Genomic DNA, 13,683 nt, shown 5'->3' with positions numbered 1-13,683 from the left:
TCAGAGAGTTGAGTCCTACCTTTAGAGTCTTCACAGCCACCGTAAGGTTGTACTTCTTCCAGACTCCTTCATACACCTCTCCATACTGCCCTCCACCAAGCTTGTGCTTCATGGTGATGTCAGTTCGCTCTATCTCCCATTTGTCGTAGTTTGGAGACACGCCGTAGATAGTGGGCTTATTGCGTTTGGGTGCCGGGTAGTGCAAAGTGGTGATGAGCCCATCTGCAACAGTTGAATGATGATGGACCAACTCTGCTAAGGTGTTGAAGCGGCTCTCTGAAGAGACATACAGCTGGGAACGAAAGAGAAAGAGAAAGCTCATTCACATAATGCACGAGAGCATTTATATATTATAAAATTGTGAAAGCAAAGTGTTGCATTGCTTCTACTAGAGCTGCAGCACTATGAGCTCCACAAGTTCTGTCACTAGCTCGGAGCCAAGAACAACCAATGCTTACAGGGGAAATGCACGGGTTCAGGAGAAAATACATGCACTTGGCTGAAACATGGAAGGAATGACTGCAAATAGCATTAGGCTGGCATGCTGTTGCTTGAAATGTCTTTTTTCAAAAGGCCAGTCAGTAAAGATTGCAGGACGTTTCCTGGAGGGTACGGGGTTGTCAACCTCAGTGTTTTGATTCCACTTATTACTATCTGGGTTATGGCATTTTCACCTGCCTAAATTCTCCTTGAAGCATCACTAGCAAATCAGTAGCTTCCCTGCTTTTGGCCGAAGCTTCTGCATGGTATTTTGCATGAAGTTAGGCAGCTGTCTTCTCCATTCTTGTGATGGGCACTGATCAATAACACAGAAGTAAAATCATTACCACTGAATGAAAACCTGCTGTGAGGCATAACCCATATTTGTTACCTTTTTAACATTTATCCAGAAGATCCATTTTAAGCCTAAAAGCCTACTAAAGATAACGGACAAGTGACTCCCTACCACCAGAGCTTTGCCCTTCCAGTTTTCACACTCAAGCCCAGTCTTCTGCTAGGCAAGGTGAAAAAAGCTAAAAATTTATTTTTTTAAAAAAAAGTCATGCTGATAACACCTGAAGGAGAGGAAAAAATCTTTGTATCCAAGTGCAACAGCCTATGCTGGACGCAGCACACGGAAGATTGGAGAGCTCCATTTCTCACACAGGACCAAGGTCTGGCAAGGGACAACCTCGCTGGAAGAGTAGCACCATGTTAGCCACTCAGATTTCTGTCCAGTCCACACACTGTGAAATCAGTGCCACGCACTGGCTTTGCTGTGCATGTTAACATGCCAATAGCTGTGGTCGAACTTCCCAAACACTTCTGACACGCTGGATATGCACTCAACAGTTGGTGCATGTGCAGTGGCCATCTGTCCGGGATTTTGGGAGGCCAGGAAGTTGACAGGGCTGCCAGGCGTCCAGAAATCCCAGACTTAGGGTTACATCCTGCTTCTTCCATCTAGACAGAATTTTTGGATGGAAACAGAAAACGCATCTGTGAAGCTCCATTGATAAGGGAACATGTCCAACAGAAAAGGGAGATGCATTTGCAAGAGAAAAAAAAAAAAAAAGATGTTTGCAGGGAGGAAAACAAACCCTCAATCTTGAGTAGAACCTTTGGACTGGAGATTGGCAACTTCTGTATGGATGCTCATCCTTTGCAGGCATCTATTTACTATATCAAACCCAAAACGAGTACAAGAGGCACTAGAGAAGACAAAATATTCTGAAGTATATGAGAGCACAGGCACTACATGTAAGAAAAGGTGAGTGAAAAGAGCAGCCATATGATCCAAGGGAGTCAGAGTGACAGATGAAAGTGCCTCTCCCCCTCAGCATCCTGCCTGCCCAAATCCCTACTTAAGTTTCTGAGAATGAGCCACATGCTTATGTATGTATGGTAGCTATTATGGTCAGAATTGGCAAAACTTGCCAATTCTATGGATGTCGTGGACTTATTTGAAAGAGCTGCAGAAGGGTAAAATGCTCAGCTCAGGCACACAGTGTAACCTATAAAGGGGAAAACGAACACAGATGCAAACAACCCCACAGATCAACCACAGGCAGGTTAGACTACTGCAAGGTGTAGGGTGGCCGTTGGCTTTCAATCTAAGTGGCCTTTGTAACAGAACGATGCCCCCTGTAAGGTTTCTGGGAAGTGAACATTATATAGCATTTGGCATCCAAAAAAGGCAGCTATGCTGTAGAATCCTACCCTTCCAGTGATTGGGAAATCATAACCCCTGGTTAAAATGGCATTTCCTCTGGTGGCAATAGCACCTGGGCCTGGGGGAGTGGGGAAGATGCACAGCAGCCAACCTGCCTGTAAGCCGCTTGAGCTAAAACCATGCCACTCACTACTCCGGTGACAACATGTACACTTTTGGATGTGCAAGGGCATTCATTTTATTTCCTGGGCCAGAGAAATCTACTTTCCCTTCACTCTTGTTTTTCTTTTGGCACAGTTGCTGATAAAAAAAACGCCTATGGAAACTTTATTTCTAGAAAATAAAGGCATCCTCCTGCGGAGCATGTTCTCAGCCCTCCACTAAAACGAGTCAGATGTTCTTTTGGTAAAGTAACTGGCCCAAACAGGTGAAATCACCTTCAAAACAGATGTTCTCAGAACAGAAAGGTGACAACATAAGAGAGGCTTTTACAGCTGCATGGCTTGGACCACCAAGCATTAGCCAATACAAACCGCAATTTAAAACAAGCCATACCTGTTCAGGAGCAACTTGCAGCACTAGCAGCGGTACGAGAAGCTCACGTTACACTGAGAACTAGAATATAAAAGTATGGATCTAGGAAATCATGCTGAACTCCAGGATCCCTTCAAAGTATTAAAGAAGTATGGAGAAGGAAGCTGCCCATGCTTTTATGATGGCTTATATCTCATGACCTCAAAATCTCATGGAAATTAGAGATACTTGCATTTTGTGTGACAGCTTATATGATCTTGTTACAGATGGAGAAAGAAGTCAAATAAATGGCCAAAGGTTTCACAGCAGAATGGGGAACAGAACTCGGGATCACCCTGTCCAGGCCACAGGACAACACTAATGCCTTAACACACATAGAAGTTTTCCATCTAAAAAAAACACATCCACCCACAAAATGGGGTCATTCTGTAGGCAGAGTTTTTCTAACCTCTCAGTGATCACATCTCAACACTGACTCCTGAAGGCCTTACTTCCCGTCAGCACTACTGAAATCAGAGTTACGCTGTGTTTAAATCTTCATGTGGAATTTGAAGCATGTATCACAAGAAGATGAAGCAAGGAGCAGCTATGAGCGGCATGCATCCGATGCAGCCCAGCCAGCCGCATGCACACTCTGACTCTTCACTGCAACCTCCCTTCTCCACTGACCCCGATTACCAAGCCTTAGCTCAAGCTCCTTGCTGGAAAATTTCCCCCCCAAAAAATGCCTGGTGCTGCTGACCGTACACCCGCAGAGGTAACGGACTCAGCGCTTCTGCACTGCGTGAGGTCACGTAGGGACTCGCGCAGTTTGCTTCCTGGCTGTGTTGTTGACACATTATTTGGGCAATTTCTGTGTATTGTCACCTCAAACTGTAACACGGGGACTGTTCCAAGGGGCCCTGCTTGCGCAGGCTAGCTGCTCAGCTGCAGCTTCTGTCACCAGACCACATCTCTTTTCCCTGACTCGTATGTTTTATAAGGGTGGTTAAACTGGCCCGTGCTAAACTCCAACGCACCCTTAACCTGACCAGATTCCCCTTCCCCAGCCAGCAGACAAAACTGAACATCTACACAAAAAAATCCGTGAAGATCCATGATGAAGGAGCAAGTCTGCATCCAGTACAGGCACTGGAGGCTCCAAGATACAGAAGCAGGACACGCATCCAGTGTCCTTAATGCTGAGGAGAGCAGGATTTGAAGAACTGGCCAGACAGGGCTGTTTATTCAGTTGGGTTACTCAACAGTAATACTTTGCCTCAAAAGGATTATCAAGTCAGGAAAACCAAGTCCTCTGTGCCACAGAAGCGGTTTACCAGATGACTAGCTGCACTGTGCCAGCCAAATCAAGAAAGGTCACTTTTAATGCCTTCCTTAAAAAACAAAACAAAAAAACCCACAACAAAACATTAAAAAAGGTGGTCCAGAAGAATATGATCCATTAAACTGGAAAATAAACAAAAAAATCCCTGAGAAATTTTTCTTTTTTCTTTTTAAAGTTGTTGAACCCCAATGCATTCAGCATGAATGGTGCTAAAATTAAGACATACAAACCTCTCATCTTCTTCCTAGACCCTTCAATTTACCCTGGGAAAAAGCCTGTGCCAAGCAGAAGTTGTCCCACACGTTTCTCTAATACCTCTTTCTCCTGATAGCGTGTTCTCTCAGTCACAGGATATGATCCCACCAAAGCCATTCATCCTTACTGCAGCACTTGCAGATATTAAATTCCCCGGACAGGCTGGCTAATGATACAGCAGGCTGGGAGGCCCCAGGTGCTCAGGGAGTTGAAGGTAAGAGCTTTCCTTCGACCGAGCCATGCTCTGTTGGGAAGTGGGTAATAGAGTGCGACATGAGCAGCTCAGAGCGGGGGACCTGCTCCAGCAGTCTCCATTTCGCAGAGGAAAAAGCAGGGATATTAGCTGGTTTTCCTCCTAGCTCCTCAGCTTTGACAGCCGGGGACCGGGTGCTGGAAGAGCGCAGCGTCCCCCAGCCCAGGAGCAGGAGCAGCAGAGCGGGCAGCACATCTGCTGCTAAGCTGTCGCAATTCACTGCCCAGCTCATTAAGGCAAATTGAAATCGATGCGGTTTAACACACCGGCTGCAAACTGCAGCGCCTGATGCGTGGATATGGCAAACCGCCCCTTCTTGCAGGGACGCTGGCAACGGGGAGGGCTGTGGCTACCTCTTCACTCGCCCCTGCACAAACAGGTAAAGCCCAGGAGCCACAGTTCTCAGTCACTGCTGCTTCTCAATTTTCTATTTCCAACCACTATCAGCTGCAGATCCGCTTTAGTGAATTGTGCTGACCTGCACCTTTTCTCAAAAACACCAATTCAAGCAACTTTGTGGAAAATGAGCAGTTAACCTGGCTAATACAGACCTGAACGGATTATTGTAGCTCTGCAGAACTGGTTTTTGGGATAAAAACAGCTCTGCTGGGATGACAGCCTTCATATGCCAAACCCTTTTACAGCTAAAATGGAGAACGTGTGCTGTCGCATCATGGACACATGCTTATTTACACCAGCTGAAGGAGGCCTGGGTTCAAAATGTTCACATGTGAACATTGCTCATCTGCCAGCATCAATGTGAATAGAAGGAACATCAACTACAGAGACAGGAGGAGGAATAATATTTCAGATTGCCATGTAGTCCTTCAAGTATGCTGCTCATCAGCATTTCACAGTGCCGATTTTGACCACAGAGTGCGTCTACATGGAAGGAAAATGGAAGAATCAAAGCGCCCTAACTCAGAAATACGCTGCCTTAAATAACATGGTCAGAATTTTCTCAATTACAATCTGTTTGTTAAAGCAGACAGAAAGTATTTCATTACTGAATAAAAGCTGTTTATCTTATTAAAGGTTTTAGAGCGATGAGTCTGATAAATAGGAAACATTGTGTCCTGGTTCCCTATGTTTTCATACTAAAGATTTTGCTGTCAACATTGCTGTAAGAATAAAGCTCTCGCAGAACAAAGGAAAACTGGTCATGGTGGACCACTACTGTACTTGACTTTTTTTATTTTTTTCTTTTGAAGTACTTTAATGGCACAGAGTCTGTCATCTACTAGATGCTGGCAAGAAGAGCCTCAGCAGCCATGCTCCAGGTCCACACTTCAACTTCTGCACAGGATCTAAACAGACACTGCTTAAAATAGATTCGTTAAAAAACAAGATTTTCTGAAATCCAATGCCAGAAGAAATGTTTCCATGAAATTCAAACAAAAACCTGTGGAAAACTACACTTTTATGCTAACATTTCTCTGCAGCATCCACAAAGCACGGCATTGCAACACTGCTACAGCACACAACCATCTAGGAAAAAAAAAATATTAAGAAACTAGAGACAGGGCCCATATAAAAGTGAAAGTGCCTACCCGTCTCCAATGACCACGCTGAAATACTGTAGAGAAACCAAAACAGTAGTTAAAAATACTGCAGAATAGCTCAAAAAGCATTCTGTCCCTAATATTTACAGGATTATTAGCAACAGGCACTGACTTTTCTGATTTGGCAGTCAAAGAGATTATCTTTTGAACACGTGGGACAAGAATTCATCCTCAGAATCTCTTATTAATTATATCTACTACATTCAGCTCCAATGTAACTCTCGTATCTCCTACCTTAAAGTGTTTCGCTATTGATCTGTATTATACCTCACCAGAAGTTTGCTAAAGGAGTCAAACTGTTTTGTCACAGCCCTGTCAGAATCTCAGTTTACTGCAACTACAGAAGATGAACATTGTGATCAGGGTTCAGAATAGCTCAATTCAATTGCTCCTACTTGACCTTGTGCAGTCAGTGGACAAAATATACCAGCGAGGTTTTCTTTCACGGTTTGGGTAGCCTGCAGCCTACCTTTCCGTCAGACGCAGTGTTTATTCTGTAGTGGTACACCCTTCCTTCGTATCGCAGTGAAATAGATCTCTGTCCCGGACTGCTCTCACTCTCTCGCACAAGGAAGCTGCCGTTGATACCACTACTCAGAAGGTACTCAGCAGCATTACGTGACACTGGTCCGTGATACCAGGAATGTTTCTCCAAACTATTCACTGGGGTGATGTAGTTGCTGGGTACCCAGCCTTGTCCATTCTTCGTCTGGGCCTCACACCACTCTCCATTATGATTGTAGCCCAGGACACGGAGCTTTTCACCTTAGCGCAAGAAGAAAATATATTAGACATGGCAAACCTGGGAGCTGAGGACAAAGGTAGATTCTTTCTGGGTAACAGATCATTAAATAGTCTCCTATAAGAACGGGTATCTGACTGAGCAGGGAGCACGTGTGTTTCTTTAAGCTTGAGTAGACCCCTCAAAGCCAAATAAAGTCCCATGCATGCGTCAGGAGTTTGTTAGGCTCTCGTGCAGTTCTGCACCAGCTCTGATACTGCTTGAGCTTAAAAAATTAATCCAGCAAATTTCATTTGAACTGAGTTGGCTTGATGGAGCTAGGAGAGAACAGGAGTGGGTAAACAATAAAAAAATAATTTCAATTAGCAAGGTAAGCAGATAGGACTTGGAGTACACATAAGGAACAGAAGGACTGAGTAAGAAAACACCGTATCTGTACAGTCATTTTTCATACAGGGACTGTGTTTTGGAGAACTATGAAAATGATAGAGGCCAGCCTCTAAAATCCACTCAGTTTAACTTCTCAGTTCAAATGCTTGCTCCGAAGGGAAACCTTAGTTTTGGCAAACAGTTTCTTGTCCAATGCAAAAACTTCAGACAGTTTTAACCTTTTAAAAGGTTATGACTTTGTGAAATATTTGTATTTGTTTAAGAAGAATTCCCACAGTAAAAAAAATTCCATAGGGTTTAGCATGTAACTCAGTTATTCCACAATGATTTTTCTTTCTGTGCCTTCTCCCACACTCCCAGTACCGTTCTGCCCAGCTACCTTACCTTTAGTTATGCTGAGAGTGTTGTCCCCACTCGCCACAAAATCATACAGTGCAACAAAGAGATGGGGGTCATTTTCACTAGGGCAGGACAGAAGGTTTTCCTTGGAGTTCCAGCGAGCTGCTTCGCTCAGACCCTGGGGCTCAAAGTCTGACACTACCGGTCTCTGAAGGGCTTCTGGAGGAGGGGGGGGGAGAGAGAGAGAGAGAGAGGGGAAAAAGCAGGTTCATTTTTGCTGATAAAAGCCATCTGGTTAACCCACGCACTCTGATTTTCTCATTTACATTGTTTCTTGACATGTGCGCTCCTCATGCGTCAGAGGACAGATACAGACAGCTCTTTAACACAGATCTCCTGCCACATAGGCAGGACACCCTTGCTCCTGAGCTGTCCCCCAGGCTGCCCCGAGTCCCCCACTCCTGCCTCCCAGGGCATGCAGGAGAGGGAAAGCCCCTCTCCCTCCCTCCCTCCCTCCCGTCAATGCTGCTCACGTAGGCTGTTTGCTGCTTGTAAATCCTTGGCTCATGCCTAACTGCTAGAACGGTTAGATTTGAAAACAAACCCAAGACCTTTAAAAGGTAAATCCCTTAATTATCTTATAAATGAAATTGCCAGAACGTGCAGCAGAGAGTGCCAGGACGGGTGAGATTTGTAAGATGTGGTATTTAAGAAAGAGATACATACTTTTGTTCTTCACAGTGTTTTTTAATCATTTCTCCTCTTACTCGAGTACAAGGCTATGCCTTTTCTGCTGCCCTGTCTCCTGCCTGCTACTCTTGAAACCAGAGTGCAGCTGTGAGCATACTTTGTACTATGAGCTTTCTACCTGTTCAGGAACCCTGAGACACCTCCAGAAAAAAGAGATTCCTAAAAACTGAACTTCACAGGTGAGTAAAAACCAACTGCCAAAGTTTTTTGTACGCTGCGGCAGTTTAGGCGTGTAATATTCAGTAAATATCAGGCAAGTCCATGTGCATCGGGGAGTTTATTGCAGTTGCTCCAGCAAACCCTCCCCTTGGGATCATGGTTCAAGAGTTTGGGGCAGTGATGCTCCAGGTAGCTGTGTCCCCTCGCCCTAACATGTCACCCCCTACCTGTGCTGCCATGAACCCAGGACAGTAAGTTGTAAAAATCTTGGGTTTTGAAAGGTTATTTTCCATCTGAATGAGTTTTGTTGAGCGAGGTCAGAGCACCGCACACAAACCATCGCGTCAGCGTGGCTTTGGGGACAGGAAACCCGGCGCTATCACACCCAGCCCCTTGCGCCATGAAATCGCTCGTCATTGCTCAGCATCAGCCCCCGCCTGCTCCCTCGCTCCCTGCCGAACCCCTCTTCTGCACAGGCAAAGGCAGGGGGGCTTTGGAGGGAGAAATCCAGGGCCAAGTCTTTTCTACAGGATCAGGTCATCTAGGAGCACAGGTTTCCTTTACGCCTGTAATGCTCGCTAGGAAGGGGCTGCTATGGAGATGCCGTCACGCCAAACCATGCTTCTAACACCATTGCTTGTTTGGTCAGAAATCCAGCATAAGCTGCACCAGTAAGACTGACACCAGAAAACATATGGAAGTCAAGTGTGGATTGGGACAGGTCGAAAATATATTTCCCAATGGGGAAATGCTAATAAATAAATAAATAAATAAACTAAAGAAATATCCAAACCCCCAACCTTACAAACAATAACAAATCCCATTATTTTCTAAGCTTTGGTGGTGACAGTGCCACTATTCACGCACAGACAATCTGGCAGCCTCGATGCATTGGTCAGATCACCACTGGTAAAGGTTCTCTGGGTGATTATGAACACGGGTACTACTGTATTCTTTGGAAAAGGCAATATCATATAAGTGGGCAGAGAGCGACACAGCAAGTATACCACTGTTGGGTCCGTTTTCCCTGCCAAACCATATCTGCAGGGAGATATATTTTTATAGTGAATCACAGAAGTCAAATAATTCTGCTTTCTAAACGATTCCACAGTCAGAAAAGGTGGTGGTATGCTGCGTGGTTTTTTAAAGGACCTTGACACCCTCACTTCCCCCTCCTGTTTCCTGTAGAGAACACATTTTAATAGCCTGGGTTAGCTTCAAGAGGGACAATGAGAAAAGAAACAGAAAATCCACTTTCAGAAAATTAAGCTATAATCATTTTACCATGAAAACGCTTTGATCCTGTCAAGCCCATTAAGCTCCCTTATCAAACACAGGGCGCTGCAGTGACTGGAGATACTCCAAGGAGTTACACCATCAGTGAACACCTGGAACAGACAGACAGCAGAGAGCTGCAAGTAGCAGATACACAACCTCAGCAAGGAGTGACGGGCGCCCTGATGCTCTCCCCAAATATGGTACAAACCAGTACACACAGCACAGTGGGATGGACCGTAACCTCTGTTAGGAAGGAAAATGCCTCTCCCACAGGGGACTGATTCGACAGGAAGGCAGGAAATCCAAGGCAGGCTCCCCTCCAACTCCAGTGCGATCGTGCTCAGGCACGGCCACGGATGGGGATGCGGGAAGAAAGCCAAGCGCTCCACAAGAATCCCTCCCTCATGCCCAGGCCATGGCGATGCCGGGACTGACTCATTACACACGGATGCCAAGGTATGCGCTTCGATTCAGACCATGAGACAACACTGTGTCAAACACTGAAAACACCCACAAGCTGCGGTGTGAAAGTCAAGGAAGGCTGGTTTTGCATGATGACATTCCCACAAACACTGACTCAGTGATAACTGTCTGCAAACCCAAGGACCAGCAAGAGCAAAGGCTGTTAAATAAACATTATGAGAATTTGCTAAGCTGGAAAACCACACGAGTCCCCCAGTGAATACCTAGGATGCTAGGCACAGATGCGCTCGTATCCTCTGTATCCTCCAAGCTGCTGGCACCCCTACCACGCTGCGTGTGACCGCTGCCGTGCAGGAGACCACGACGGGGAGATGCAAGACCCAACTCTTGGGTTGGGTTAGGGCTGGCATCTCCAGAAGGTAGAAAACCCCAGTTAAGAACTGGGGTGGGGAAGGCAGTGACCCAACGAAGCTTGAAGGGCAGCAAGGAAGGGAGGATGAGGCCCGGAGCCAACACGGAGAAGAGCGTAAAGGAAAGAGTAGCGCTGTGGTGACCCGAGTGTAGCAGAAGCTCGATAGACCGTGACAAAACACACTTTTAAAGGTCTGGGCCCCAAGAGGAGGCTGTCAGCAGACTCAGGACACAGAATCATGAAGCGAGAAAAGCAGACAGGACATGTCCATCTGGGAGCCACATACAACTGGCTGTCAGCAGTATTTATCCCTCTGAGTTATTCCCTGGTAAATTTGCCCAGACGTTACAGTCCTTCAGAGCAGGAGTTAGACATTACTGTTCATACACAGAGAGGGTCTTTTTCAACACACTACAGCTTCTCCACCTCATACTGCTGGTTTTAACAACAACTTTACAGCACTGCTGAGCTCCTCAATCGGCCAGATTCCTCCTAATAAATCAGCCCGGCTGCTACCCCTACAGGAGGGTATCCTGGCACGGTGATGGGGCAGGAAGCCAGCGTAATTCAATCTGTTATCTCTGCACTGTGATTCCTTCCACGCATCCACTTTGTCTTCTGCTGCATCTCAGCAAGACTGTAATTTATTACTTTGATCACACAGTACTCCGGATGACACCTGGATTCCTGGGAGGAGTCCCAAGGCAATGCTGTAATTCAGTTCGCCACTAACACCAACTAAACGACAACTCTTAATTAAAGCAGAGCAGTCTTCAAAATAAGACAACAGCAGCTTTTATTTTGAGGCATTCGCCGTTAAAAATGTCTCCATTTTCCCCTTAAATTAAGTTTTTACCAGGAGATACTTATGTTTGCACACTGAAAGGTTTCACAAGCATAACTATCTCCTGCTAATTACTGTTTATATGAAGTGATGAATCATTGTTAGGGACTGTGTAAGAAGTTCTCACATATGAACAATTCTGGTCTAGACCAACACAAGCAAATTTCCTTAGTAATGTAAGGGAAGGGCTGGAAAACAGGAGAAGCACTCGTCTCCTCCACAGCTGACTGCAGGGCAGTCCCAAGGGAAGGAAGAGACCTCCTGTCTCCCTACAAAACAAACATCCTGTGGTCTTACAAACTGCGCTGGCATTTTTTCCACCAGGCTAGGTCTAGGGCAAGGGAGCGCAGAACACATCTAGCAACCTCTTTGGAGGTACAGCATGTGCTATCTAAAGCTTCTCCTTTCCCTGCATTCCCCCTACTCTCCTTTTCCTCTGGAAGAAATGATGACAAATGGCAGAATAACTATGCAGATTAGTACATCCAAATGTTCCCGACACTGAGCACATATGATGGAGCAGCTGCCTCTGTCCCTGTGTTTCCTGAGTGGTCCTTGCAGATTCCCTATGCCTGATGAAATATGGATTTTAAAAAAATCAAAATCTGTAAACCAGACCTCTCCAAAAAGAAGGAAGGTTTCGTGTTTTGTTTCAGACTCATCCCATTAGTGAGATCGCGCTGAGCCTCTCCCGTCACCCACTCGGTAGCACAGGCCCACAGGACCTTCTGCAGCAAAGGTATCGCTGCCGCTTCTGCTCTTGGCTGGTATGTGGAAAGTCCACGTTCTTACAGCCAGCATGAGGACAAGTGATCACTTTTTAAATATTGTGTATTTCTCTACAGAGATGAAGAAGTGCCAAAATAATCAATCCCCCCTAACCAGACCTGCTCCCCCTGTGCTGGGCCAGTCTCCCCAGCTGTGCTACCCTATGTCCACCCCAGCGAGGTGCCTTCATCCCGCAGGCCGGCTGCACCCCTTCTTGCACGGCCACCAGCAACCCCTGGCACTCTGAATACTGACAACCGAGTCTGCTGAATGCAAACGCAAGAGAACAAGGCCACCCGGGGCTCCTGCTCCACCACCCATGCACAAGCAGGCCCTCACGGTCGGCTGCAATGTTGTATCTTGTCTGATGCTAAGCACCCCAATGATGTGGCTTCTCCCACTCCTCCAAGAGATGATCTTGGGGTTTTGTTTTGTTTGGTTTTGTTGTTTGGAGGGTGATGTTTTCTTTTTCTTGTTTGGTTTTCTTTTTGGAAGTTCACTCTTACATTAGCCTGCAGGTTCCACTCGAGTTCATTCACTGAGTTTATTCCACCTATAACCCATTAGTGACACGGTAAATACCATCTCTCTCCAGCCAGCTGTTGTAGATGTATGGAGTGGAATAGTAGGTACGGAAGAAATTTGGATTTTATGCCAGAATCTGCTATTAAACTGCTGCCTGACCCTAGATTATAACCCCTAAGAAAGGAAGGGGAAAGCATCCAGATCCAAGTGGATTTCACTGACACTTGGGTATTTCTGAAAACTTTTACCTTTACAATTTCTGTTTTGGTTTCCTTACCAAGGGAGCAGAAGGTCTGCCTGCTTCTGAGCCCTGGGGAGCGGAAACATCAAGCAAAAACCATGGAGATTTACTGTTACAGTTCCCTATTTTACTAAGCAGCCCCAGACTGCTCAGGGAAGGATGAACACATGTGTGGATGACCAGTTTTAGGTCTGAAGACAGTTCCGGCTCTTCCTATGAAACGATAATCCCTTCCTCACCACAACCCATAGGAAATAGTAGCCAGCACCATCAGCCAGATTTTTTAATAAGGATGGGACAGGCGAGAACCGCTGGAGCATGCACATAAGCAGCAACCCATTACAAAGCCAGAAACAGACTGAAAAGCAAGAACTCTTACTGAGTGATGGTAGATGGGAGGCCAAGAGGTGAGGAGCAGAAAATAGCTAAGGAAGAGAGGAAACAAACAGAAGGCAATTTCCTGGGAGGCAGCAATGCTGGCTTAATGGGCTTGTTCTTCCCAACAGATTGACTGAGAACCTGCCTGCTGAGCCCAGCGGCACCAGAGCAGGGCGAGTTGCTGGCACTGTAGATTTGGGCCTGGCTCAATACGTGCCCAAACACATAAAAAAGAAACTCTCCAGGAACGGGGCAATGGCTACGGGCTGCTGCTCCTCCCCAAGCTCCTCTACGCTTGCTGTAACAAGACACGCTGGAAGGGAAAAAAAAAAAAAAAAAAAAAAAAAAAAAAGG

General features: G+C 45.9%; 1 protein-coding gene across 1 annotated transcript in view; it reads right to left on the bottom strand.

The window, feature by feature from the left end:
* Nucleotides 1–13,683, bottom strand: part of ABL1 (ABL proto-oncogene 1, non-receptor tyrosine kinase) — an 84,731-nt gene that overhangs the window by 15,960 nt on the left and 55,088 nt on the right. Inside the window, exons 2-4 of the mRNA XM_009642785.2 lie at nucleotides 7,597–7,770; nucleotides 6,550–6,845; nucleotides 20–292 (exon numbers count right to left, since the gene is read on the bottom strand). Coding sequence (XP_009641080.1) covers nucleotides 20–292; nucleotides 6,550–6,845; nucleotides 7,597–7,770 — 743 coding nt within the window. The remainder of the gene's footprint in view (nucleotides 1–19; nucleotides 293–6,549; nucleotides 6,846–7,596; nucleotides 7,771–13,683) is intronic.

This window comes from Egretta garzetta, unplaced genomic scaffold (genome assembly GCF_000687185.1).
Source record: "Egretta garzetta isolate BGI_Z169 unplaced genomic scaffold, ASM68718v1 scaffold497, whole genome shotgun sequence".
In the NCBI taxonomy this organism is placed as follows: Eukaryota; Metazoa; Chordata; class Aves; order Pelecaniformes; family Ardeidae; genus Egretta; species Egretta garzetta.
Note: the sequence above shows the minus strand (reverse complement) of the source record. Positions and strands in the feature narration are given on the sequence as shown.